The sequence below is a fragment of the Schistocerca americana genome, chromosome 1 (assembly GCF_021461395.2).
Source record: "Schistocerca americana isolate TAMUIC-IGC-003095 chromosome 1, iqSchAmer2.1, whole genome shotgun sequence".
In the NCBI taxonomy this organism is placed as follows: Eukaryota; Metazoa; Arthropoda; class Insecta; order Orthoptera; family Acrididae; genus Schistocerca; species Schistocerca americana.
In genome coordinates, this window is record NC_060119.1 from 638331539 (window position 1) to 638358784 (window position 27246).

At 36.8% G+C, this 27246-nt stretch overlaps 1 protein-coding gene across 2 annotated transcripts in view; it reads right to left on the reverse strand.

Moving 5' to 3' along the window:
* LOC124607626 (centrosomal protein of 112 kDa-like) overlaps positions 1 to 23452 on the reverse strand; it is a 155582-nt gene extending 132130 nt beyond the window's left edge. Inside the window, exons 1-3 of one of the 2 annotated variants that reach the window (XM_047139921.1) lie at positions 23287 to 23452; positions 23047 to 23181; positions 3269 to 3409 (exon numbers count right to left, since the gene is read on the reverse strand). In XM_047139921.1, the coding sequence (XP_046995877.1) occupies positions 3269 to 3409; positions 23047 to 23181; positions 23287 to 23358 (348 nt within the window). In that variant the 5' untranslated portion in view covers positions 23359 to 23452. The remainder of the gene's footprint in view (positions 1 to 3268; positions 3410 to 23046; positions 23182 to 23286) is intronic. The other variant, XM_047139920.1, reaches the window with a different exon arrangement.
* Between the last annotated feature and the right edge of the window lie 3794 nt (positions 23453 to 27246).

Sequence of the window (27246 nt, forward strand, 5' to 3'; positions counted from 1 at the left end):
TCTCTCAAAACAAGCTAATACACCGACGAACAAAGGCAATGTTTTCAATGTTCTACACACTATCAAAAAAATCAAACAATTCCCTCCAGCATTTTTCAGATTTTGACAGTAATCCTTTGTAAAGGGATTAAAGGACAGTGGGACTACTTGGAGTTAATTCTGATGTCATTTTTGTTCACTCAAGTCAGCAACCTATTTAGATCAAATTTTGAAAACTTCTGATTCCATTTGAGTTTGAAATATGTAAAATATTTCACTAATTATTTTAATTAAACTCAACCTTTGGTTTGTCATCTCAGGATCATTGCTGGACAGAAGCTTTGAATACACACATCTCAGTTAACATAGCGACACGGTCAACATATTGAGTATGCCATAGTGCTTGGCAATAATCTAAATCAGCATAACCAGCATGTGGATCAAATTATTCATTCATTGTCTAGGATTCTGTGTGGGGTTAGGCTAGGTTAGTGATGTTTAACGTCCCGTCGACAACGAGGTCATTAGAGACTGAGTGCAAGCTCGGGTTAGGGAAGGATGGGGAAGGAAATCGGCCGTGCCCTTTCAAAGGAACCATCCCGGCATTTGACAAACGATTTAGGGAAATCACGGAAAACCTAAATCAGGATGGCTGGAGACGGGATTGAACAGTCGTCCTCCCGAATGCGAGTCCAGTGTGCTATAGGTTTCTGTGTGCTTGTTATGATGTCACAGAAACAGAAAGTGCATTCTGTGAATGATAAACTGAAAATTATTCATTATGTGAAGAATGATGAAACTTTAGCAAGCTTATAAAGTGAGTTGGTATACCTGAAGGAACAATCAGCACTTGAGTGAAAGAAGACAATAAACTTACAAGTTCTTTAAATACTATTGAAGTGTGGGAATGAACAGAAGATTGACTAAACTAAGAAAGGCAAGTGAACTTGACAAATGCCTTTAAAGGCAGTTTTTAATAAAGAGAAGTGAAGGTGAGAGCCATTTTGTGAGCCAAAGCTGAAAAATTTCAGCTTTGATTTACATGGAACAAAGATTTTATAGCTTTTGAGTGATGGATTTTAAGATTGAAATGTTACTATGAAGTTCACCAAACAACTGCTGAAGGAGAAGGAAGGTCTTTGAACAGGGAATCTGCTTGTTTCCTGAAATTCTACATAAAGCAATGGTAGACGAACATTTAAATGATCATCAAGTGTATAATTGTGATTGAACTGTGCTTTACTATCGATTGCTTCCAACCAGAACTGTGTGTGTGTGTGTAGGGGGGGAGGGGGGCGTGTGTGGGTGCGTGTGTGTGGGTGCGTGTGTGTGGGTAGGTTAGAAAATGAGTATACATAATAACCCCCCTCCTTGCCACAAATAAATTGGGCAGCAGTAAGCTGAAAAACAGGTGAAAGTAAGAGACCAAGGTAAGCAAGTAAACATGTCATCCTTACAATTCACTTACAGGCATTCAAAGAATACTTGGATGATGTGTGATAGTTTTACCAACTGGTTTCAAGAAGAGTTTGTTCCGTCAGTGAGACGGCACCTACGGTTACTCAAGCTCAGAGAAGAAGCTCTACTAATCCTTCATCACTGTCCAGCTCACCTACCTGCAGATGTGTTGCAATCAGAATATGGAAAAATAAAAGCTTTGCTTTTGCCAAAAAAACATGACAGAACTAATTCAGCTGCTGGATCAGTGCATCATGCGAGCATTTGAGACTCTTGATCGCAGTGAATTGCTTGCTTGAATAATAAATTGAGATGAGAAAATGTCCTAGAAATCTGTAAATTCTAAGTGTTGCACATTCAGTAGGCTTGGCATGGCAAAGCATTGGTCCAACCACTATTAGGAATTGCTGGAAAAAATGTTAAATTGAAGAAAATGAACAGATGTACACTGTATTGACATAGATTTAAATCCAGTCTGCATGTGATGTTCTACAGCGCAATATTGATCTAGAAGACTTCAACCACTGGTTAGTCATCAATAATGAAGGACCAATTTTGGAGATCATAGATGACAATGAGATTATTGATGCTGTTTGAAATGAGATTAGTGAAGCAGTCAGTGATGGCGATGAAGAAGCTGAAAAAGAAAGTATAGATGATGTTCCCAGTACACACAAAATATTGGATAATATAAACAAAGTGAGAATGTGTATGGAGCAACAGAGTGAACCAAATCGAACTGAGTTGTTGCACAAGATGAGCACAAAACAATAAGCACTAAAGAAACTGGGTGAAATGACCTGCCAAAGAAAGTTAACTGACCTCTTTAAAGCAGCAGAATAATGACGTACTGTAGGTTGCAGGTAGTGCTGTAAATTATCATACTGTAGGTGACAGTATACTTTATAAACCGTATTGAGACTTGTGTTACTGTTTGACGTTTGAGCAAAGTTCGTCTAATTTCTGTACCCTTTTTGATAAATTTCTGAAATGTTTTACTTCTGATGTTCTTTAAATGTAAATATACTATTGTATAGCATATATAATATTGCATTGTGTGTTCTTCCTAATATTCCATGCATATTTTTGTCATTACACAGTTCACTCTCAATATACCATTGGTATGATATAACGTGGAAGCATGTCCCCCAACAACTGCGTTATTTCAGGCTTCTAAAGTACTTTCTTGTTGTCGTGGCACATTCATTAGAAACATTTATGAATTTTAATACAAAATGGGAATGGATTATACATTAAGGACATTTATGAATTTTAAAAAAGGAATGGTGTACAAGTAAAATTGAAGTTTCAGAAAAGGAATGATCAGCAGCAAACTTAGTGCCCAAAACAGAACAAATTTACTTATCTCTTAACTATACCATTGAAGGGTATTTATTTAGTGTATATGGCCCTATTTCAAGGAGACTAGTGTTCAACTTGGGTGTGGTGTTGAGGTCATTAGCAATAAAGCGTTACCTTACATTTGTCTAGGATGGGAAACTTGTCCTACACTAGTTTATTCGAGTTCTTTGTGGCTTAATTTTACCACTAAAGAGTAATTCTGTAACCATATTTAGAATGTGAATTAACACCAAACAAGGGATAGGGTTATGAACGCAAAAGTTTTCTAAACCTAAAATCCTACCACCAAATGAGCTTGTGTGTTTACAAGCAAACTAACTAATTTTATTCATTCACATATAAGAATATTCAAATGGTATCAATTTTTTGATACAGTTACTGGATTTGCAACTGCTGCAAGGAAAGGAACCTACTTTATACACTAATTGTTAGCAGGAACACGTGTAAATTATGACAATATATTTCTTACCCTTTCATTGATTTGAGATAAATCTGCTGCTATGGATATATTGTGCTGTGTCTGGTTCAGTCTTGTTGCTTCAAGCTCCTCCTTCAGTTCTTTTAATTTAGTTTTGCAGTCATTTAGTTGAAATTTATATTCATCACGATCCTGCAAGTAAAACATGTTAAAAATTATCAAGCTTTGCTTCTACAGAAAAAGATTTCTTCTGTGAAACTTCCGGGCAGATTAAAACTGTGTGCCGGACCGAGACTAACTCGGGACCTTTGCCTTTTGCGGGCAAGTGCTCTACCATCTGAGCTATCCAAGCACGACTCATGCCCCGTCCACACAGCTTTACTTCTGCCAGTACCTCATTTCCTACCTTCCAATCTTCACAGAAGCTCTCCTGTAGGAGACAAGGTACTGGCAGAATTAAAGCTGTGAGGACAGGGCGTGACTCGTGCTTGGGTAGCTCAGATGGTATAGCACTTGCCCGCAAAAGGCAATGGTCCAGAGTTCGGGTCTCGGTCTGGCACACAGTTTTAATCTGCCAGGAAGTTTCACATCAGGGCACACTCCGCTGCAGTGTGACAATCTCAATCAAGATTTTTTTATATTTTCTTTTATGTGGTTGCTAAATGCTCCACATTCCAAAAACTTATATTTGTTTTCCCAAACACCATCAATACACATAGCAGGAAGTCATATAAGAAAACTAATTAATAAATTTTAAGATTACCTTAACTTTTTTTTTTTAAAGTTCAAATTACGAAGTGACCTTACCATTCACACTACAGATGTCTCTCATAAAAAAACAATACCACAATAATAATGTCCGCCATGACGTTATTTGAAGCACATCATAGTTTCGATGTATAATTTTAATAAACTATTGCAACACTGAATTGATGTCACTTTGTATACTGATAAGCGTTATCAGAATGTACATCTTGTAGCACAATTTACAATGTAGGCTACCGACATCAATTTCAGGTAAAACATTTTTATAAAAATGTTATCTAGTTCCCTAACATCTTTTTTGTAAGATTATAACTTAACTATGCAACGAAACACCCAAATCATCATCATAAACTGAATACCTAAAAGGCCAAGAAAAAGATGATATACAGATCAACAGGATAAAGAGGTTTTATTGGGAAACTAAGCATCACTAGGTAATTCTTTTCCAAAAACATTCTTGGAAATGTGCATTTCTTTTAACACACGGAAAAGACTCATTCAAGAACAACAAATGTTGCAAACAATATAATTTGCTGGAGAAGAAAGGGAAACAAAACTAGCAAACCAAGTGAAAGGAAATGCCCAGGGTGAATTTTGCAGCATGCCAAGGGAATGTCGAGTATTTGTGGCACAACTGCTTCTAGAAGCTTGCTCAAGATTGGTTCTGAACATAAGTATTGGCTATTAAGTCTGGTCTCTGCCAGTTGGCACCTGGCCCATCTTCACACAACCTAACGTTCAGCAATTCAGAAATGCTGCCATTCGTAAATGCCCATTACCTTCTCATCAGCACACTGTCTACAGCTGTTAAATTATTCGTAAAAATGGATGCTGAAATAATACAACTCTCACACTCCATGCTGACATATCGCACGGTAGCTGATGAGAGTGACCATAAAGGCATTTCCCATTTATACTCACTCCCATGAGCCACAATGCTGAGTTGCAGCTTGGACTGCACAAATAACAGAAATGCCAGAATACGTAAGTAACCAATTTCAAAAAAAAAAAATCTGTTGTCTGGTCAAAAAGAAAACAAAATAACAAATTATTAACTGAGCAGAAATTTTGATACAGCTTCCAACTACATATACATTCACAAATCTTAAGAGCAGAAAGACGAATTACAGAGAAACAATACAAAATCACGTAAAATTTAAACACACTGAGAAACTCATTTTTCTAAAAGCTTTCTAATATTAATGATGCTTAGAAAATTCCTTATTATTACAAGTAAATAATTTATTGACTCTGTAAATGAAGCCAAGGCAGACGTAAGCACAACACTTCTGAGTCTTTGCAAAATAAACTGGCACTACAAGGAGAAGGTCTGAGTCTTGAACCGCACAAGTTGAGGCAGATGGCAAAATAACAAGTGCACTAAAACAGTAAGTTGGAGAGGGCATATCTCGGTTCAATGAAGCAAAGTTGTGTAGAAAAAGCATAAGGCCAATTAAGAGATATAGCATCATTTAATCACAAAAAAATTAAAAACTGATGGTTTGTATCAGAAATATCAGGGTATAACACCATGTATGAATGCATTATCTACTCCATTTCAGCCAACTTTCTGATGTGTCAGAGGTATGGGCTTATTAAGTGGACACTTGGGATTAACCAAAACACTCCTTTACCAATTTACAACCAAACTGTTACCATTCAAACAAACCTAGACTTCAGGTTACCCTACAGATCAGTATTTCACCACACCTAAAAATTCATAGGCTTCACTAACTCTCAACCAAACTGTCACTTTCCAGCCAAACCCAGACTTCAGCCCATGCTATCACCACAACCTACACCCAAAAACTAATGTTGCTGTAAAATAAGTATTCTTTGTTCTATTCTCTTCAAGTTTGCACACTTATGTCATGCAGATCAGTAAGTTACTGGACAGGGCATGCACCTGATATATGTAGGTTCAGTAGAACCAATCCTTGTACTTTAAGTCCAAAATACAACTTCACACAATTAAGAATGTCAATCAGGTGTTTAAGTATTGGAATGACAGTAGCAGAACCTACTTTCAGAACCAGCATAACCCAAGAATGACAGCACACTGACTGTTAGTTCAGAGGGAAGGGGCTTTTTTATCTTTCACTGGCCTACTGAGAGAGAGCGACAGGATTCTGATTATTATCTGTTCTTCAGTGAAATGAGTTTTTCGTTATAACAATTTAATCCTATTTAAAGTTGAATTAATTCAAGTGTGTTTATTCAACAATGTGCCATGAGATGGCAACAGATAAAACATTTTCAATAGCAAATATCTGAGGTTACAGTAGGCTGTGCGTTTTCGCAACAATAGGAATTAAGAACAATAGGAATTAAGAATCACATTTTGCACCTGCAGCCCAGAAGATCTGCACCACCCTGTCCATAAGTGGCCGTCACTTCTCCAGGTCGAAGAGGACAAGCACATGGGATTCCTGAGGCAACTAATGAGGAAAGTTGGCAGTCTTTTGGGTCTTTCTTCAGTTCCAACTCCCTAAATGTATTACTCTTACACCTGAGTCATTCCATGTCAAGAGAACCAGAGACCCCCACTCGACCATCTCCAAATCTAATGAATTTTTGTGTGGAGGTTCTATATGGTCTTTGTTGACTACATACCAAATTTCAGTTCAGTATCTTCAGTGGTTAAATTCTTAGGGGATTTTAAAGAGAGGCTACTCACGTCCACATCATGTACAATGGTCAAATGTGCCAAGTTTGCTAGGCTTTTTTAAAAGTTCTAGCAAACATTTGCTTTAATATACACAGACAACTTTTCATGTTGAATCACACCGTGGCAAAAATTAGGGATTTAGCCTTACCTAAATATAGATACAAGCCTCTAAAGTGGCTAAAAAATTCGTTGTGCTATTCTGAGAGCCATGGTTTGACCAACCACTGCTACTTTTCATATGGACCAATCACACCAAAACTTCAGAGGGTTATTCATATCTATGATGTCTATATATCGACCAGATTTAATTAACATTGGATGCCCAGATAAAAAGATATGCACCTGCAAAGTCGGCCAAAATTTTCTAATTGATAACTTTAGGGTATTTTTGGGGGACAATATGTCAACTGCGTTTTGTTCAATCCTCTTTCTTGCTACAGCTGGAAAAAGAATGCTTTACGCTTTGAAAGAAATATTGTTTAATTCCTGGATCTTTCAGTTTGACGAGTAAGAATACATTTCAAAAGTTGTTCTCTTAGCACTTCAAGAAGATTGAAAAGTCAAATATTTTGCTCATCAAGTCCCATAATTATTTTTATTGACATGTATAAGTCAGTTTCAAACATTAGTTTAACACATGACATAAAAACAAATATAGTCAAAAAACAGCAAATTTGCAGAACAAAAATACTAAAGAGTCAGTTCCACTTTTCGTTAAGCACTTCTACAATTTTGTCAATGACGGATCATGGATAACTGTATTGTCTTCCTGGTGATGATGATGATGATGATGATGATGGGGTTCTAAAGTCATGAAGATATGTTGCTCAGGAATCCAGCAGGTATTTTTAGCAGTCAACTAGTGGAATGAACAGGCATGACCATGTGGGTGCATAAAGGTGATGAGGACATGTTGTTTGTGGGTCATTCCATGTCAGTTCAACCAGGGGCTCCAGCTCATAGTCTCAGATTTGACTAAAATTCAGTACACTAATTCTACCATGTGTGGAACACTCGTGTACAAAGTATTAGTTTCCCCTGCCAATTAGTTCCAGAATTATGACTTGTGAAAAAAGGTGGCGTGACCTGGAAATTGCAACCCGCATCTAGCAATCTATCTTCAGACCCAACTTCAGGTCTTAATAACTTTGGAACTATTCCACACAGTCCAGTGACATTTTTACAAACCAGTAACATCCATTTAGAGAACACACTCCATTAATCAATCCACCAACAACATATTTCTGAGGGAAAATAAAAAATTCCAAAATGTGATTAAAAAATGTAATACGTTAAAAGGTACATATTGTAGGTGCCCTCTATGCCAAATATAATTCACTCAAAAAGGGTATAAATTTTTTTGTGGTAAGCTTAATGTGGCCTAAACACACACAGAACTCATCATGCCCATATCAGTCACACAAACAGAGTTACATGCACACGAAAATACAAAAATTTGAAAAATTACCTGAAAAACGTGGATTTTCGAAGTGTGGTAGCACAAAAGGGACAAGTGGTATCCATGCCAAATTTCACACACTGCATAAGTAGACCATAATGATATATATCTCGAAATTTTAGCATGTTATTGCAAGAAATTTGTGTACAATGGAAGCTGACAGATGTATTTGGTGATGTGGCCATTTTTCCACTACACAATTTTGTAAAAACATATCGTAAACTGTTCGGCCTCTTCTTATCCTCTCCCACAACTGTTTCATCACTAAGCAAAAACATATAGACAGATTAACACAACCTATCATTAATGTTTACTGCACCTTAACTGCTAAAAACCAGTCAATTGTGCTTCGAAACAGAAATTCTCCCACACTTTAGCTACTGTACTCTGTACATTGAGTGGCAAATTGCACTGGCTTCGTGACACTGTGGTAGGAACTGGAACTGTCATAAGAATACGTTCAAAAGAAATCCAACACCTGTCTGCCAAACGTGGCCAATGAAATGATCTTGCTGGTGCCATGAAGTTCACAAATACATCACCTTCTGCTGCAAAGCACTCTGCAACACATCCTAAGTACAATTTGTTGTCATAAACTGCAATAAAATAGCAACCTGGTTGTATGTTGCTGCTTTTGCTTCTGAATCCTGAGTCAGACACACTGTGAAGACACATGTTGTGCATGAACCTATAGTTATAACCAGACAGTCTGCTCATCTGCACATTGTCAGAGTCCACTGGAGAGAAGTGATGATCGCTCCTTGTGCCTGCAACAGTTTTAACGTGTTCTAGTCTGCTTTTTAGCAACTCTTCGACTGATTTCACCTCATCTTTCGAAACATAGAATGATTGTATGCCAGAGATATTTTTCTGTACCCAGGTAAATAATTGAAGAGGTGTTAGAATGTGACCTCCTGTAGGGTGCTGCAGACTAGCTCGTGATGCCATGCGCTTAATGGTAGCACCAATACCATCACATACATTTTTACCATGACCTGTTGCGAAAAAATTTCATTCTGCATGAATCTGAAAATCATGGTAATGCATGCATAAATTTTTGAGATTTTTACAGTTTTTGTGCTGACTAGCTGCCCCATCACTGAAGTATTTCGCAAAATGTATGTGAGGCAGCAAGTTTTTCACATATGCCATGACAGTGCGAATGTGGGCATGAACTGCAATGGCATCATGAATTAAACGGTCACTAAAAAGGCACAGGTTCATGACAGACACATCACCTAATTAACCTCTATAGTAAATCGCAAATGGCTGGAGAGTTGCTTGACTGTTGTCCCAAAAATGTCCTCGGATGGCACCTTGAACTATAAATGCATAATTTTCAGAAAAGTCTAGTATTACTATAATTTCATCTTGTTTCAAATTATCCTTACAAAGCTGGAGATAAGACGACTGTGCTGTTGCTATGAAGCTGTGTGTGGTCAGTTTGTCCATTTTTTGACAACACATTTCAGCAAAATCTTCCACTGTACTTAGCTTTGTTTCAAGACTTGTGTGATCCATGTGCATCCATTGTTAATAAGAAACAAGTTCATCGTCATCCATAAGGAGTTCACCATACAGTTTGTTATTCATGTGTTCTGCAAGATTTGCCTTACCAGGACACTTTTCACACCTGTGTATCATGCACTGGTACGAACTGATATCACACACTAGCAGCTTCATTGCACCTTTGTAATCCAGACCAGAATCCTTATGGGTCTCACATACACAAGCATTGTGCCCCTTGCACTTACAGGCACAAACCATTTTGGCCGAAGATTGGAAAAAGATGATACAACTACTTTGGTATTGGGATACTTTTCCTTGAATTCTACATATAGTTCTGATATGTTGCATAGCAACAGACTTTTGCATCTGTACACGTACATTTCCCATTTTCACCGTTACATAGTCTTTTTTCCAGGCATTATTCGGCTGTAGTCATTATTTTCATAAAACTCCGACACTAGCATCTTTATTTCTGAACTCAATTGCTTACCCTGAGCCTGCTGAAGTTATGGAAGCACTCATTGGGATGCTTTTATTTTCCTAGCTTGCTTTACCATATACATAGAAACATTGAATTCCTTTGCAGTGTAGGTAAGAATAGCTACTTTTTTCTGGCATGTGGATATGGCACATTTTTCTTTCAAATCATGCACAATTTTGTCCAAATCAGAGCATTTCTAGCATAATTTCTGTTCCTTTGGAGCAGATAGTTCTTCCTCTTCCACCATTAGTGTGTCAGCTATTTTGTGTTTTAATTGCATTTGAGCTTCTTGTAGTTTTCTTCTACCACCCATAGCTGGGCCTGTCTCTTTTCCCAACTTTGTGTGTCTTCGTGGGAAACAAACCAAGAGCAGTCACTGAAATACTTAATTGCTCATCTGCTGTGGTCGTAGGTGGCTGATACTCTTCGTCACTGTCATGTAAATTATCAGAATATTCTTCAGAATGAGATATTTTCACTCTGCAGCGGAGTGTGCGCTGATATGAAACTTTCTGGCAGATTAAAACTGTGTGCCCAACCGAGACTCGAACTCGGGAGAGCTTCTGTAAAGTTTGGAAGGTACGAGACGAGGTACTGGCAGAAGTAAAGCTGTGAGTACCGGGTGTGAGTCGTGCTTCGGTAGCTCAGATGGTAGAGCACTTGCCCGCGAAAGGAAAAGGTCTCGAGTTCGAGTCTCGGTCGGGCACACAGTTTTAATCTGCCAGAAAGTTTCAGAATATTCTTCGTTTTTTAGCTGTGTAACACACCTTGAACATAACTTTTGTCCTGGTTTCATGTTAAGTCCCATGCACTGATTCACTTTCAATACTGACTTTATATCAATTTCTCTGAGGCTACACTTCACTTCACTGTCTGAAATGGATCAAAACAACTTCTTTGTAGGAAAGAATACCAGAAACACTTTCATATGATGATAAACACTAAAGTTTCCTGGAACCGTAATTCTTGTGCCCACAGGGTGTATCCTGGATCTCCATAGCAACAAATCTTGGTACGATTCGTCCAGATCATACAGTACAAAGCAAATAGCACATTTTGTTCCATATGTTGTTTTATGACATTCAGATGCTTGTGCTCTACCAACACTGCAACTTGTTTGAACAAAAGCACCACTAGTACACTCTTCTGCCTCCATACTGACTTTCCACAACAGCACTGACCAGTCTGAACTAGAGTCTTAAAAGCATGAGTAACCTGTAATTGTTGCTTGTTTCCTTTGTTGTTCCTGCAAGAAAACTACCATGTTTAACTTTCTGTTGCCTAATGGTTCCCAACAATTGCTGCAGCTCTGAAACAAGCTGTCTGCATCATCACTATTACTTGCTAAATCGTGTTAAAAGAAACGTAACCAATTACATCTGTCAACTTTTATTGTACACAAATGCCTTGCAATAACAAGTTGAAATTTTGCCACATATTATATTATGGTCTACTTATGCAGTGTTTGAAATTTGGCTTGGGTATCACTTGTCCTTTTTGTACTACCACACTTCGAAAAGCCACGTTTTTTTCAGGTAATTTTTCAAATTTTTGTATTTTCGTGTGCATGTAACTCTGTTTGTGTGACTGATATGGGCATGGTGAGTTCTGTGTGTGTTTAGGCCACATTAAGCTTACCATATTTGGCATAGAGGGCACCTACAATATGTACCTTTTAATGTAATACATTTTTTTAATCACATTTTGAAATTTTTTATTTTCCCTCAGAAATATGTTGTTGGTGTCTTGATTCATAGAGTGTGTTCTCTAAGTGGGTGTTACTGGGTTGTAAAAATGTCACTGGACTGTGTGGAATAGTTCCAAAGTTATTAAGACCTGAAGTTGGGACTGAAGATAGATTGCCAGATGCGGGTTGCAATTTCCGGGTCACGCCACCTTTTTCCCCAAGCCATAATTCTGGAACTAATTGGCAGGGGAACATGAGTGTTCCACACAAGGTAGCATTGGTGTGCTAAATTTTAGCCAAATTTGAGACTATCAGCTGGAACATTTTCTCAAACTGGTTGAATTGACATGGAATGACCCTCATGTGAAACTTCATTGTGTTTCCAATCCACCAAAAATTGCCATACATACAAGTAACATACTGTCCTGGTTGTAAACTTTGAATTGAGACTGCTGGAATTTCTTCATCTGCTTCGAAAACATTAACTGTGAATATTGTAGCATCATCGGAACTCTGCTTATTCTGAGCTGATCACAGTTAATTGTTTTTCTCTTGTTCCAGATACTGGATGTCCCGTGGTAAACCTTGTTTTTTGATCTGGGTGGATTTTTTTCAATTTCTTCTTTTGCTTCATAAAAAGCTTTACACCTGGAATACTATCATCACAGAATTTGAATAAATCATATGGAGTCAATATTTCGTTATCTAAGGCCCTCTGCAGACTAGCACAGGCTGCAAGTCCTTTTGCTGTTCCCCCAATGCCATCAACAAGGCAATTTACCATGGCTTGTTCCAAAAAAAATTCTATTTGGCAGTGATGCCAAAATCCTTTTCGTGCAGGCATAAATTGATGAAATTTTTGAGATTCTTATATTGAGCAACTGAATCATCAGTAAAGTAATAAATGTTCTTAATGTATTCAGTCTGTCTTTGAACATGTTATCAACTTTATTTGAAAAGCACGGACAGCAATGGTATCTTGAAGACGCTGACCATACAAATGCCAATACTCTGACATTCTGTGCCATTGAAATAGACAACAGATGGATGAAATGTGGCCTGACTATTTCTCCCAATGGAATCCTTGCACAGAATCCTGAACACCAAATGAATAATTCTCAACAAAATCTATCAATATAATTAATTCATTTTTTTTTTTTTTTTTTTTTTTGTAGCTGCTCAAGATGTAAACAAGGGTGATGTACTTGAGGACAATATTATGGAAATGGAAGGGGATGTAGATGAAGATAAAACGGGAGATATGATACTGCGTGAAGAGTTTGAAAGAGCAGTGAAAGACCTGAATTGAAACAAGGCCCCGGGAGTGAACAATATTCCATTAGAACTACTGACAGCCTTGGGAGAGCCAGTCCTGACAAAACTCTACCATCTGGTGAGCAAGATGTATAAGACAGGTGGAATACCGCCAGACTTCAAGAAGAATATAGTAATTCCAATCCCTAAGAAAGCAGGTGTTGACAGATGTGAAAATTACTGAAGTATCAGTTTAATAAGTCACGGCTGCAAAATACTAACGCGAATTCTTTACAGACGAATGAAAAAACTAGTAGAAGCCAACCTCGGGGAAGATCAGTTTGGATTCCGTAGAAATGTTGGAGCACGTGAGGCAATACTGACCCTACGGCTTATCTTAGAAGCTAGATTAAGGAAAGGCAAACCTACGTTTCTAGCATTTGTAGACTTGGAGAAGGCTTTTGATAATGTTGACTGGAATACTCTCTTTCAAATTCTGAAGGTGGCAGGGGTAAAATACACGGAGTGAAAGGCTATTCACAATTTGTACAGGAACCAGATGGCAGTTATAAGAGTCGAGGGGCATGAAAGGGAAGCAGTGGTTGGGAAAGGAGTGAGACGGGGTTGTAGTCTCTCCCCAATGTTATTCAATCTGTATATTGAGCAAGCAGTGAAGAAAACAAAAGAAAAATTCGGAGTAGGTATTAAGATCCATGGAGAAGAAATAAAAACTTTGAGGTTCGCTGATGACATTGTAATTCTGTCAGACAGCAACGGACTTGGAAGAGCAGTTGAACGGAATGGATAGTGTCCTGAAAGGAGGATATAAGATGAACATCAACAAAAGCAAAACGAGGATAATGGAATGTAGTCGAATTAAGTCAGGTGATGCTGAGGGAATTAGATTAGGAAATGAGACACTTAAAGTAGTAAAGGAGTTTTGCTATTTGGGGAGCAAGATAACTGATGATGGTCGAAGTAGAGAGGATACAAAATGTAGACTGGCAATGCCAAGGAAAGCGTTTCTGAAGAAGAGAAATTTGTTAACATCGAGTATAGATTTAAGTGTCTGGAAGTGGTTTCTGAAAGTATTCGTATGAAGTGTAGCCATGTATGGAAGTGAAACATGGACGATAAATAGTTTGGACAAGAAGAGAATAGAAGCTTTTGAAAAGTGGTGCTACAGAAGAATGCTGATGATTAGATGGGTAGATCACATAGCTAATGAGGTGGTATTGAATAGGATTGCGGAGAAGAGCACAACCTGACTAGAAGAAGGGATCGGTTGGTAGGACATGTTCTGAGGCATCAAGAGATAACCAATTTAGTATTGGAGGGCAGCGTGGAGGGTAAAAATCGTAGAGGGAGACCAAGAGATGAATACACTAAGCAGATTCAGAAGGATCGAAGTTGCAGTAGTTACTGGGAGATGAAGCTTGCACAGGATAGAGTAGCATGGAGAGCTGCATCATACCAGTCTCAGCACTGAAGACCACAACAACAACAACAACAACAACATGTAAACTTTGGTGTTCTGACACAAAGTGATTGCTTCTTAAACCGGTAATTTTCAAAAATCAATACTTCCATGAAATCTTCAACAGTTCTCTGGCAAGTCTCCAATGTGTCTGCCAGCATGGGCCTAATGATTGTATTCCGTTGTTTCTTCACGGTCATGGTCTTTAAAAGAGTCTTCAAGAAAAGCATCTAGTCGCATTTTTTCTGGACATTCCTCACGAAGCTGGAGCATACAATTTTTTGGTTCCAAACTGCATACATTTTTTCATCAAATCCTTGTTGTCATCTTGAATGGATGTTGCTGAAACCAGCATTAATTTGAAATTTTGATGAATTGCACATACGCTTTCTGAATGTGATCCAGAAGCACCAGCATTTCAGCCTGAGCTCACAAAATTGAGAAGCTTAGTTCATCTCCATACTGCTTACAATAAGCAATGAACATTTCTTTAAGGTTACAAAGAAGCAGGCATTTCTCCTTGTGAATCTTTCCCCATTTATTCTTCCTGCAACACAATCCTTTTTGCCTGGACATAGACGAGAAAACTCATCTTCAAAGAAAGTGAGGACATTTTGTTTTATTTCACCAGTGAGCTTTTTTCCCTTTTCGATTTGCAGGTGTTGCCAAAATCCCATCTTCCATCTTTAGTTTCCTAGCCTTCTTCACCATATTAGTTGAAACAGCAAATTCTTTAGCCATTTTTTCAGTAGTGCAGCTATTTGTACCAGGGTCAAAATTTGAACTTTACTGCTATTGCTTGAAGTCTGAAGTTTAATCTTAAGCTGTGTGATTAAGATGTCCATACCTTTACATTTCTGGCACTCTTCCATTTGTAGCTGAGCAATAACTACTTGGCCCACAGCAGCAGCTGTGGCAATTACCTTAGTAATGCTGCCTTGGGCTTTCAGACATTTGCACTGTGTGTGTCCCATTGAATCCCTTTTGCTGGTCTGTTGAAGCTTTAGTAGTGATTCTCCAAGGGATTATAATGAAGTGTTAGTGGTAAAGCAAGCAACAACAACACCCATGTCTTCAGTGGATGGTGATTCTTGCTTATCCTGGTGGGATGATTCTTTTTGGGCATTTCATGTCTACATTTGGTACAAATTTTCTGACCACGTTTAAAAGCTTGGTCAGTCAGTAACTTCAACCTACCAGACATCGCCGTGTTTACTGGTGTTCAAGCCTTCTTGGTTATATGTTTTTCTTTACCAAATGGGTTGCAGAAATTTTGCAGGAATTGAAATTTTGTCGTCAACAAGGCATTCTGGTATGAACAAATTTTGGGCATCTGCAGTAAAACCAAGGCCAGACCTACAGTGAAGAAGTTCCTTGTCAATTGGTGACATTTCCTTAACTGATCGTAGTTCCCTATTGCCTTGATAGAATGATGACTTCAGACAAAATTCTGGAATATTCAGTGTAGCTTTTATATAAAATATACAAATTAGGCTATCAAAACACTGTTTTAATGCTTCCCTTCAGCTAAAACAATTCTTATTTATTATTCAGAAACTCAATACTCAACACTAAGACTGTACAGCACAAAAGGCTGACATTGTGAAAATTGCCAATAATGAAAGTAGCAATTGAAAGTGGCGATTCAGCAATGTATGTCACTGTATTGCTGCTTTAAAATACCAATGGAAACCGAGTGACAATGCACTGAAGGGTTAAAACCTTCTAAAGCAACATAGCATTCCATTATAATCTAGATTTTATAATCCTCAGGGCACTTTCTGAGGTTTTAATATATTTATATTCTACACTGAAAAATGATGTAAAAACACTTATTAGCATAGTTACTTTCTCTAAACCATAGGAAAATCTTATACTTTATAAGACCCTACAATTACACATCTTTTGATTTACAACTTCAAATTGTATTAATGTTTGTATTCATCAGTAATACATTTGCCCACTGTTGATACGTATTCTTACTCATCAATATGCAAGAACCAGAAATTAAACAAAATAGCTTTGAATGCTTGAAGGATGCTCTATCCAACTTGGGGGGGGGGGATTAAAGACACAGCTGAGACATTGCCCCCCAAAAACACCATAAAATTTGCAAGTAGAAAATTTTGGCCAACTTTATAGATGCATATCTTTTCATCTGGGCATCCAGCACTACTTAAATTTGATTGATATACACAAATTGTAGGTAGGAATAGCCATCTGAAGTTTTGGCGTGATTGGCTGATACAAAACGTAGCAGTGGTTGGTCAAATCATGGCTCTCCGAACAGTGCGACGAATTTTTTAGCCACTTTGGAGACTTGTATTTATATTTATGTATGGCTAAATCCGTAATTTTTGCCATAGTGTCATTCAGCATAAAAAGTTGTCTATGTATATTAAAGCAAATGACCAAATGTATCCTAGAGCTCTTAGAAAAGCCTAGCAAAGTTGGCACATTTGCACCTCTTCGTACGTGATGCAGTGGTGAGTAGCCTCTCTTTAAAATCCCCCAAGAAATCAACCACTGAAGATACTGGTGGGTCAGGTCGTGATATTGTATGCCACAAGTACTGAAATTCAAAAACCTTTTAATCACCATAAAACTTTGTGCTATTTTGTTCAGAAAACTATGTAGTTTCATCTGCTACAGTCATTTCCCTTTTTAAAAAATTATTAGTGCGATTTTTTTCTCACACATTAGAAAAAATAAAATATTTTCTGTTAAAGGAGGATGTTTCATTTTATATTATTTGTATCACAAACATTAATGATCCTGTGACAAAATCTATGTAGGCACTTAAGTTAGCCCAACAGGAATACATTGGTATTAAAAGAAGGAATTTGGTATCTTTATCAAAGACATAAAATTTCCCCCAAAATTGTTAATGTACTTCCGTAACAAATTGTTGACGTAATTTCAATATAAAATATAATGAACAGTTAATATAAAATTTTCTTTTCCGTAACTTCAGTACCATAAATCCACATGAAACAACTATTTAATAAATATTTATTTTGTAAAACTTGTTACGGAAGGACATTTGCTATAAATGTCTATTTGAGTTTCTCTCTAAAAATGAAACCAGCCACTCACAGCATGTCTTTACCTAGCTAGCCAATGAAACAATTCTGTCAGATGTTTTCTCTCCAGTTTTCCGTTCTCTCTCTCCATTGTTATATAGGTTTCAAGTGACACTGTTCATGTTGGAAGTGTAAATTTGCTGGTTATAAAGGTTATAAACAATTTGAAAGTAAGTATTAGTTTAATGTAAATGAAGGTAGTTTATTTATACATAATTCTGAAAATTTTTTCCGAATAAGCCTGATTACTCTAAAAGCCCGAGTGAAGAATGTAGGCTATAATTCAATATGCTATATAAGCAAGAGTATCAAATATTTAAATGCTGAGGCATCTTATTAATATTGTTAGCATTTATCTGACAACTTCCAAATATTTTTATAATTATTAACAGTGAAGGAATATCATAGCCTACTCTGCAAAGACTAGGCGACATTGTTATGTGCAACACTTTTAAAAACATGTAAAAAGAATTTCCCAATTCTTTGGCTTTGTAATTTTTAATTTATACTCTAATCAAACATGGCATATCTCCTTTAAGCTGAGCATATGTTCACTCTTTGAGCTCGAAAATAAAATGTAATGTACATCAATGGCTCACAATGAATTTTTTGGAAATGTAATGTAAATTCAATTGCTTCTTTCGTTCAGTTATAGACTTAACAAGTTTCTTGAATATATGTGCTGGTGTGATGGCCAAAACTGGTGCCAATCGTGATAAGGAATGCAAAAAACAAAAAATGAATGATCCAGGAACAGCAGAAGCGTATCATCAAAAAGATCGTGAGAGAAAGAAAGCAAAATGACAGAAGTTAATAGCCGAGGGAAAGATAGGTCATTTACGAAAATATGAAAAAGAAAAGAAAAAGATGCAATGCGCCCTTGCTCGTCAAACCAGTGCAAATCCAACATTAAAAATGTCACCTAGCACATTAGGTAAAGCTACTGCTAGGATCAAGAGATTTCTCCCAAAATCACCTTCCAAGCATCCCGAAGTTCTTGGAAAACTCATCAAATCCTTTTCACCTCAAAAACTTAGTAATTTTTTTGAAGTTGCTGGCTTTACTGCTAGGAATGTAAAACCAAAACAATCAATATTTGAAAGAAAAAAAGAAGGGATTCTGTGCCAAATCAAACAATACAGAAGGTGATACAATTTTACAAAAGAGGTGACATAAGCTGGCAATGCCTTGGTAGAACTTTATGAACTTTTCTGCAAAGAGTATGGGGAGTTACCCACAGGACTGTCAAAATTTAAACAATTACGACCAAGGCATGTTGTACCTACAACACTAAGAGGTCGAGAAGTTTGAGTCTGCACTTATGAAAATGCTGCTATTTTATTAAGGTCTTGAACAAGCATTTGCTAAGCATACCAAAAAGTTTAGATGAAGTACTTGAGAAAACAGTTTGTGATTCCACCAATATCAGCTGTATAGACAGGAGTTGTGAAGAGTGTGGCACTTGAATTCTTGACAGTTATTTTGAAGGGTTAGATTTAAACGAAAGAATAACTTTTTATGAATGGTGTCTAGAAGAAGGTCATGCAAAGAAACAAGAAATACAAACAAAGTTGTCAGAAGCAAAGGTACAACTTTATTTACAATTACAAACTTTGACCGGGCATGTTTACAATGCACGTAGGCAGCACTCCAAGTTTCTCATGTTAAAACGTGTCCTTCCCGAAACAGACATTGTTGTACTAGAGGATTTCTCAGAAAACATTTTGATAAAACATCAATTTGAGATCATGCAGGCTCACAGGTGTTCACCCAATGTGTCCAGTTTTACAGCCATTGTGTATTACAAGTGTCCTGAACTGAAGCATATAAACTACTGTGTTGTATCTGATTCTTTAGAACATAGTAAGGACAGTGCCCATGCTTTCAATCTGGCAATTTTAGCACATCTGAAAACAAAAGTTAGGTTTCCAATTTCACATGTCCATTACTTTAGTGATGGAGCTGCAAATCAGTTCAAAAGCTGGTTCTGTGTTTGTGATGCTCTTTTTCATTAAGATTTTGGTCTAACAGTTGATCGAAGTTACTTCGAAACAGCTCATGGAAAGAGTCCACATGATGGCATCGGAGGAGAACTTAAGAGAGCCATTTTTCGTTCCATACTCCAGAAAAAAATATTAGGAAATAATGCAGAAGAATTTGCAACAACTGCAAAAGATCTTGCCAAAAGTATTATTGTGATTTACATTCCAGTGTCAAGAACTGAAGCAGTAAAGAAAATGTTGGAAAGCCGATGAATTAACTGTTTGCCTATAAGTGGCCTAAGAAAATATCATTTTCCACAACCCTCTTCTGATAAAAAAAAAAAAAAAAAAAAAAAAAAAAAAAAAAAAAAAAAAAAAAAAACACACCACACTTTTGGAATTTTTACTTTGCAAAGTGTTTAGTGATATAGCTTTTGTATACAGGTATGCTACATGCATTATTCAGAAGTTTCATGCTCATACAGACATTTACAAAGTGATGGGAATGAAGTCAACAGACAATACTAAAAACACATTTTAAATTGTCCAGAATGATGTCTTTAATGTTTCTCCTGCTGACATTTTTGTTAATGTGAACCACATATTAATGGTAGTTCTCAAAGACTTACTTATAGATTTTCAGGTCCTGATGATGTTTATGAACAATAACTAAATGAAAGTTTTTTCCCTGGTACTTTCTTAAAAAACAAAAAAGAAATATCTTTATTAAATGTAAAGGGTACTTTCTCAAAACAGCATTTTAATTATGCACGTACAAAGTGTATATTTCACTAACAATAATTCCACTTTCCTATGCTACATAATTTTCATTTCAATAATGAGCCATTCCGTGCCAAGTGGTCTAATATCGAGAATTGTTCCCACATGACCATCATGGATTTTGATGAAATTTTGTATGAACATTCACACATGTTCTCAATGAACACTGGTAAAACTTCAGTTTCAGAAATTCAATACTTGCAGAGATATAGTCACTTGTTTGAAACCATAGCACAGCTTTCTATAGTGCGTCCTTGAATTTTCAGCAACTTTGAGATGAGATATCTCTAAGTATTTGCATGAAAGAAACAAAACTTGGCCATCTTATACAACTTTTAGAGCTCTTTAAACTAAAATATTAAGAAAAGGATTTCTGAGCAATTTTCATATAGATAATTTGAAGCAAAGTTGGGCGAAAAAATGGATGTTTTAAAAAAATGCGAAATTTAGTTTTTTGTATCTACATAAGTAATTGTGGAATGTACATGAAACTTTGCACACCATAACTCACCAACACAAGGCCTTAGAATATAAAATTTCATTCTCCTATTGCTTTCCATTATTTCACAAATCTAGGGTGAAGTTGAAGATTTTTCAAAAAGTGCTAAAAATGGGTACTTTTAGTCAAATTTTTCAAAAAAGTGTTTTCTCCAAACTCTTCTAAACTATGGTCATTAGAAAGAGCATATTCTAAACCATCTAGAAAAGTTGATTTGGTTTTGCAATGCAAGCATATAAGGCCCTAAAAAGTAGCATCATCAAAGAGGTGCACTGGAAGTTTGAACACATTTTCCTGGCACTCAAATTATACCTGAAATCTTTTATTATGCCTATTAAATGTAATATTTTTTGTACTTCTCAAAATTGTAAACATTTACAAGTGGAAAATGAAGACCTAATTTTTGGATTCATTTGCATAAAACATTTTTCCAAAAAAGAATCGGTTTGCCTGAATCATGCATCAAGTGATGTAAATTTTCCAATCAATATTGCAGAGATTTTAATACCTGGGTGTTGCAACCTGTGAATTTTTGTCTTAAAGTTATGAGGGAAACGTGAAATTGGTTGGTTAAACATCTAAGAGTTTTAATTTTGTATTTAATCACACTTAAATGTAGCCTACTACCTTGGTAAAAACGTAATCACTAGTTTCACAGAAAAAAATTCACAAGATTCACCGTTTATAGAAAATATAATGGCAACAATTACTTTAACAATCAGATTGTTTCATTATTGTGAGCCTTGTTTGAAAATTCAAGGACACACTATAGAAAGCTGTACTATGGTTTCAAACAAGTGACTATATCTCTGCAAGTATTGAATTTCTGAAGCTGAAGTTTTACCAGTGTTCATTGAGAACATGTGTGAATGTTCATACAAAATTTCATCAAAATCCATGAGGGTCACGTGGGTGCCTCTAGACTACTTAGCATGGAATGACCCTAATAAATTAATAAGTAACCTGTAAGACAGCCTTTATTGTTATACAATTCAATAAATAACAATATATTTTATGTTAAAAGTCATATTTGTATGGCTGTGAAAAAATGTCCTTCTGTAACACTGCAGCTACTCACTTTCTTGGATGCAGCATTTAATCTAAGAGCTAAAAAAAATCTACTATGCCCTTATTTGTATACTAAACATATGCAGTTGACCAATTAAAAACTTTTCTAAGTGAAACATAAACATCAGAGCAGGAATTAATCTTTATATTCAAGTCCTTAACGCTCAGTAAAATAATATTGAAAATATAGAAACATTATATTACTATTTAAATGAATAAAAAATTCCTGTTGCTTGTAACAGTTTGCAGTATGTATGTTGTGCCCTAGTTTTCCATTTATAATTAAAGTTTTTTACTACCCAGATTTCACAGAAAACAAAAAAATAGCACGGCCTGCCCCCTAGACTGAAATTTGGTATATAAGCACCAAAGACATTGTAGAACCTTCACACCAAATTTCATTAGATTTGGAGATGGTCGAGTGGGGGTACTTTTTAATATTGATCCCTTTGATGTGGTATGACCCGCCAGTCAAAGATGTATATCTGAGAACCAGTGGCAGCAGCGTACACACATACTGAATTTATTAACAGGTAAAAGTCACTGTTGGTTGGTTGGTTGATTTGGGGGAGGGTACCAAACAGTGAGGTCATCGGTCCCATAGGATGGATTTGGAAGGAAGTCGGCCGTGCCCTTTCAAAGGAACCATCACGGCATTTACCTGGAAGTCATTGTTGCCCTGGATACCGAAGCAAGAGAAGTGAGCCGTCACTATTTCTAGACATTACACTACTTCGCAATTTAAATAAACAGAAGAATAAATATATTTGAAAAATATTTCCTCGGAGAGATCAAAGCCTACAGCAGGAGTTTGTAGTCAATGCCACTTTGCCAGCCGGCATATCAAGTGACTAACATAATATTTTCATTGATGTTCTATCACTAACTGAAATTCAAATGGCACTGAGCACTATGGGACTTAACTTCGGAGGTCATCAGTCCCCTAGAGCTTAGAACTACGTAACCCTAACTAACCTAAGGACATCACACACATCCATGGCCGAGACAGGATTCGAACCTGCGACCGTAGCGGTCGCGCGGTTCCAAACTAACGATTACAACCGCTCGGCCACACAAACCGGCCTACCTGAAATTATATATATCATTATATACTTACCTCTCGAGCCTTTTGATAAGCATTCAGGATCTCCTCTTTATCTGGCCACCCTGTATTTCGAACATAATTCAGAGAATTAAGTCTGTCAATAACCCCTTTCACCACAACCTCATCGTCCTTCAACTCCTGTCGTCTCTTGATACACAAAACAGAAAAAAGATTAACAATTAATGCATTTTCATCGAGACTACACAATAATCGCATAAATTTGTTGTATTAGAAACTGTAAAATTCGTTTACCTTACATAATATTCTTTCCGTGTGGTCACTTAATGTTGCTATTATCTCGCGTATATTGGTTTTCTCTTCCATTCCGTAATTCGTTACAATATCACAACTTCACCCATTCGAATACAACTTTGACAACCGCACAATTCAGTGCAGCCAATGGAAAACTCTGGCACTTCAAAGATGCTCCTGCACAAAATGGAGCCACAAACTAGTGCAGCTGCAAGTTTTCGATGCTTGTGTAAACTGAGCTATAACAAAACAAACATTCAACTGCAGTAACATCACTTCAGTGGCGTCATCGAAAATGCATTGGGAAATAGGCACACTTCGGTCCCACCATTCGTTTAACACCACCTCTGTTTAATTTTGTGTCTCCACTACTTTGCCCTACCATAGATTATGGTGTTTCGACTTCTGCTTCTGGGTGGAGTCACGTGCGTCTCGTGGACCCCGAGGTATCGCTTCAAGACGTCATCAGAAAGGCCGAAAACTTGACAGTGACAGAGCTGCCTCGTGACTAGACCTGTAAGCAGCTCTGTTGACATAAGTGACGTCACCTGTTGGCGACAGCCTTTATACAGACTTGTCTTAAGCTGTCATTTTGGAACGTCAAGTCAATCCAGATTGTTTGAATGAATTTCCGTTAAAAAAATTAAATGTAGAAACATTTTCGTATGTGAGTAATGTCAATTATGGTGACATACTAATCCGCAGCGTAGAGTTATGATTAGAGTCATACGTGATTGATTGAAGGCAACTGATTACGAATTATTAGTAGAATGGCAGAGTGATTTATAGCATAACACATATTACGCATTCAGGACAATGACTCTAAAAGTTTTTTAATGTATTAAGTGCAGCTTACTAATGTAACTACCAATGACACATTTGCAGTACGAATTTGTCTTTGCCTCCATACCAGCAGTAACAAATGCGGAAAATTGAATCAAATGTGGTTAAAGATACGTAGTGGAACGCCCCTTGAATTTTTCCTGTGATTTTTCTGCAGTTTTTATCACAGGAAAAGGATGAGGAAGTGGAAAGGGAAGTAAAATCTACAGCCTTTTTCCCATACGTGGGTAATGTTTCTTCTAAAATCGCTAGAATCTTGAAGAAACATAAGGTAGATGTGATATTCCGCCCACCAGCTAAGACTGCAGCCTTGTTGGGATCCGTTATGGATGATCTGCTCTTGCGAATGGCGGGAGTTTATGAAATCCCTTGTGAGTGTGGCAAACGTTACATAGGGCAAACCACGCGCACTGTACAGGAACGATGCGTCGAACACCAGCCGTACACACGTCTTCTTCAGTCCAACAAATCAGCAGTTGCCAAACATTGCATTTCTACTGGCCATGCCATAGATTATAAAGATGTTAAGATTTTAACTACTGCTTCATCGTTCTGGGACTCAGTTGTTAAGGAAGCTGTAGAAATACAACTAGCCGACAACCTGCTACACCATGACGAAGGATTTCATCTTGACAATGCTTGGAAACCGCTTATTTCACACCTTCGTTCGGAAATAATTTCTGCATCTTCACTTCCGACAGATGTTACCACTTTTAAAGATTAATTATTTATTTATAAGCCCGGTGGATTCGCAGCAGCACTATTTTGTTTGCACTCTGCGCTTATATGTTTATCTTTGCTATATACATCTTATCTATGACTAGCGCAGTAGTGGCGACTTTGATATGTTTGACGCATGCGCTTTTAATCCTCAGCAGCTTTGTATCACGTGACTCTCCGTATAAATAGGCACGCGCAAACGCTATGAACTCAGTCTCCGACTCGCCTTGAAAATGGCTGGGAGGTTTCTAGCCGAAATATCGCAAGAAGAATTATCGCTGTCACGAGTGCACGCACGAAAGATGATGAAACATTCATTAATAAAGTTAGCAACTTATTTGAAAATTGTTTTCCCCTGAAGGTAACTCAAATTAAGCAGAAGTCTAATAAGAAACCATGGATCACACAAGGGATAAAGATATCATCTGAGGCAAAGAGGAATCTCTATCTGATACATAGGGACACCTTTGATACTAGAATTACAGCTCATTACAAAAATTATTGAAAAATATTGAAGAATTTTATCCAAAAATCTAAACACCTACATTATGAGAAGAAGATAAATACATCCAGCAATAAAATAAAAACAATATGGGATACAGTTAAGTCAGACAGATAGGACCAGAAATGAGGAGGACCAAATAGCTCTAAAAAATAAATGAAACCCTGGTAACAAATGCATGTTGTGTTACAAACGATTTAAACAAGCATTTTGTCTCTGTTACTGACAGCATGGGGTTGTCAGGTTCAATAAATAATGCAACGCAATATCTGACACCTCTGCACACTAGAAATCTCAGTAAAATGAAATTGACACTTACTTCCCTCAAAGAAATAAAATCCATCATAAAATCCTTGAAATCAAAGAATTCTAGTGATTATGATAACATATCAACAAAGTTAATAAGAGTGTTATGTGAGCTTAGTCATATCTTAATTTATTTGTGTAATCAATCACTTGTCACAGGAACGTTCCTGGACTGGCTTAAATATGCTGAAGTTATACCTCTCCACAAGAAAGGGGACAAAGAAATGCCATCAAATTACAGACTGATCTCACTTTTGCCAGCTTTTTCAAAAATCTTTGAAGAGGTTATGTTCAAGCGTCTACTTAAGCACCTTAGTGAAAATAACATACTGTCAAAGTCAGAGTTTGGGTTTCTTAAGGGTTCTGATATTGAGAGAAAGCTATTTACACTTACAGCAAAAATGTCCTTAATTCATTGGACAACAAATTAGAGGCAACTGAAATATTCTGTGACCTGTCAAAGGCTGTGAATCGCAGCATTCTTTTAAGTAAATTAAAATATTATGGCGGCACTGGTAGTGCTGCAAAGTGGTTTCAGTCATATCTTACTAATAGAAAACAAAGGGTGTCATTACGTAACACTTCAGCAGTAGGCAATCGGACATCACCTGACTGGGAAGAAATTGCATGTGGTGTTCCCCAAGGTTCCATACTAGGTCCACTACTGTTTCCTTGTGACCTGTCATCTGTTACATTACCAGATGCCAAGTTTGTCGTATTTGCAGATGATACAAACATTGCAATAAATAGTAAATCAAATATAAATTTAGAAAGTGCAGCTAATAAAATTTTTACTGACATTAATAAGTGGTTCATAGCCAGTTCACTGTCATTAAGCATTGAAAAGACCCACTATATGCAGTTCAGAACTTCCAAGAGAATTCCTTCTGGTGTGTGTATAAAATATGATGACATGGGAATAGGAGAAGTTGAGAGTTTAAAATCCTTGTGATTACAACTTGAAAATAAATTCAGTTGGGAGCAACATACTAACGAACTGCTAAAGCACCTAATCAAGTCTGTGTTTGCAATGCGAATGATGTCAGACATAGGAGATATAAATATAAAGAAACTGGCATATTTTGCTTATTTTCACTCGATTATGTCATATGGTATTATATTTTGGGGTAACTCCACAAACAGAGAAAAAAATTTTAGAGTACAGAAGCGTACAATAAGAGTAATGAGTAGTGTAAATCCAAGAACATCATGTCGAAACCTATTCAAAGAATTGGGCATATTAACCGCAACTTCTCAGTATATTTATTCCTTAACGAAGTATGTTGTAAATAATACATCTCTTTTTCCAAGTAACTGCTTAGTACACAGTATCAATACTAGGAATAAGAACAATATACATAAAGATTTAAAATCACTTACTCTTGCCCAGAAAGGAGTCCAGTATTCAACAAAGCATATTTTCAATAAGTTACCAGCAACCATGAAGAGTTTAGTTTCAGACTAGGGCACAATTTAAACATAATTTTAAAACATTTTTGGTGGCCAACTCCTTCCATTCCATCCACGAGTTTCTCAACAAGTGCAGTAGACCATTTTCACGAACATTTATTATACTTACTGTGTGAATG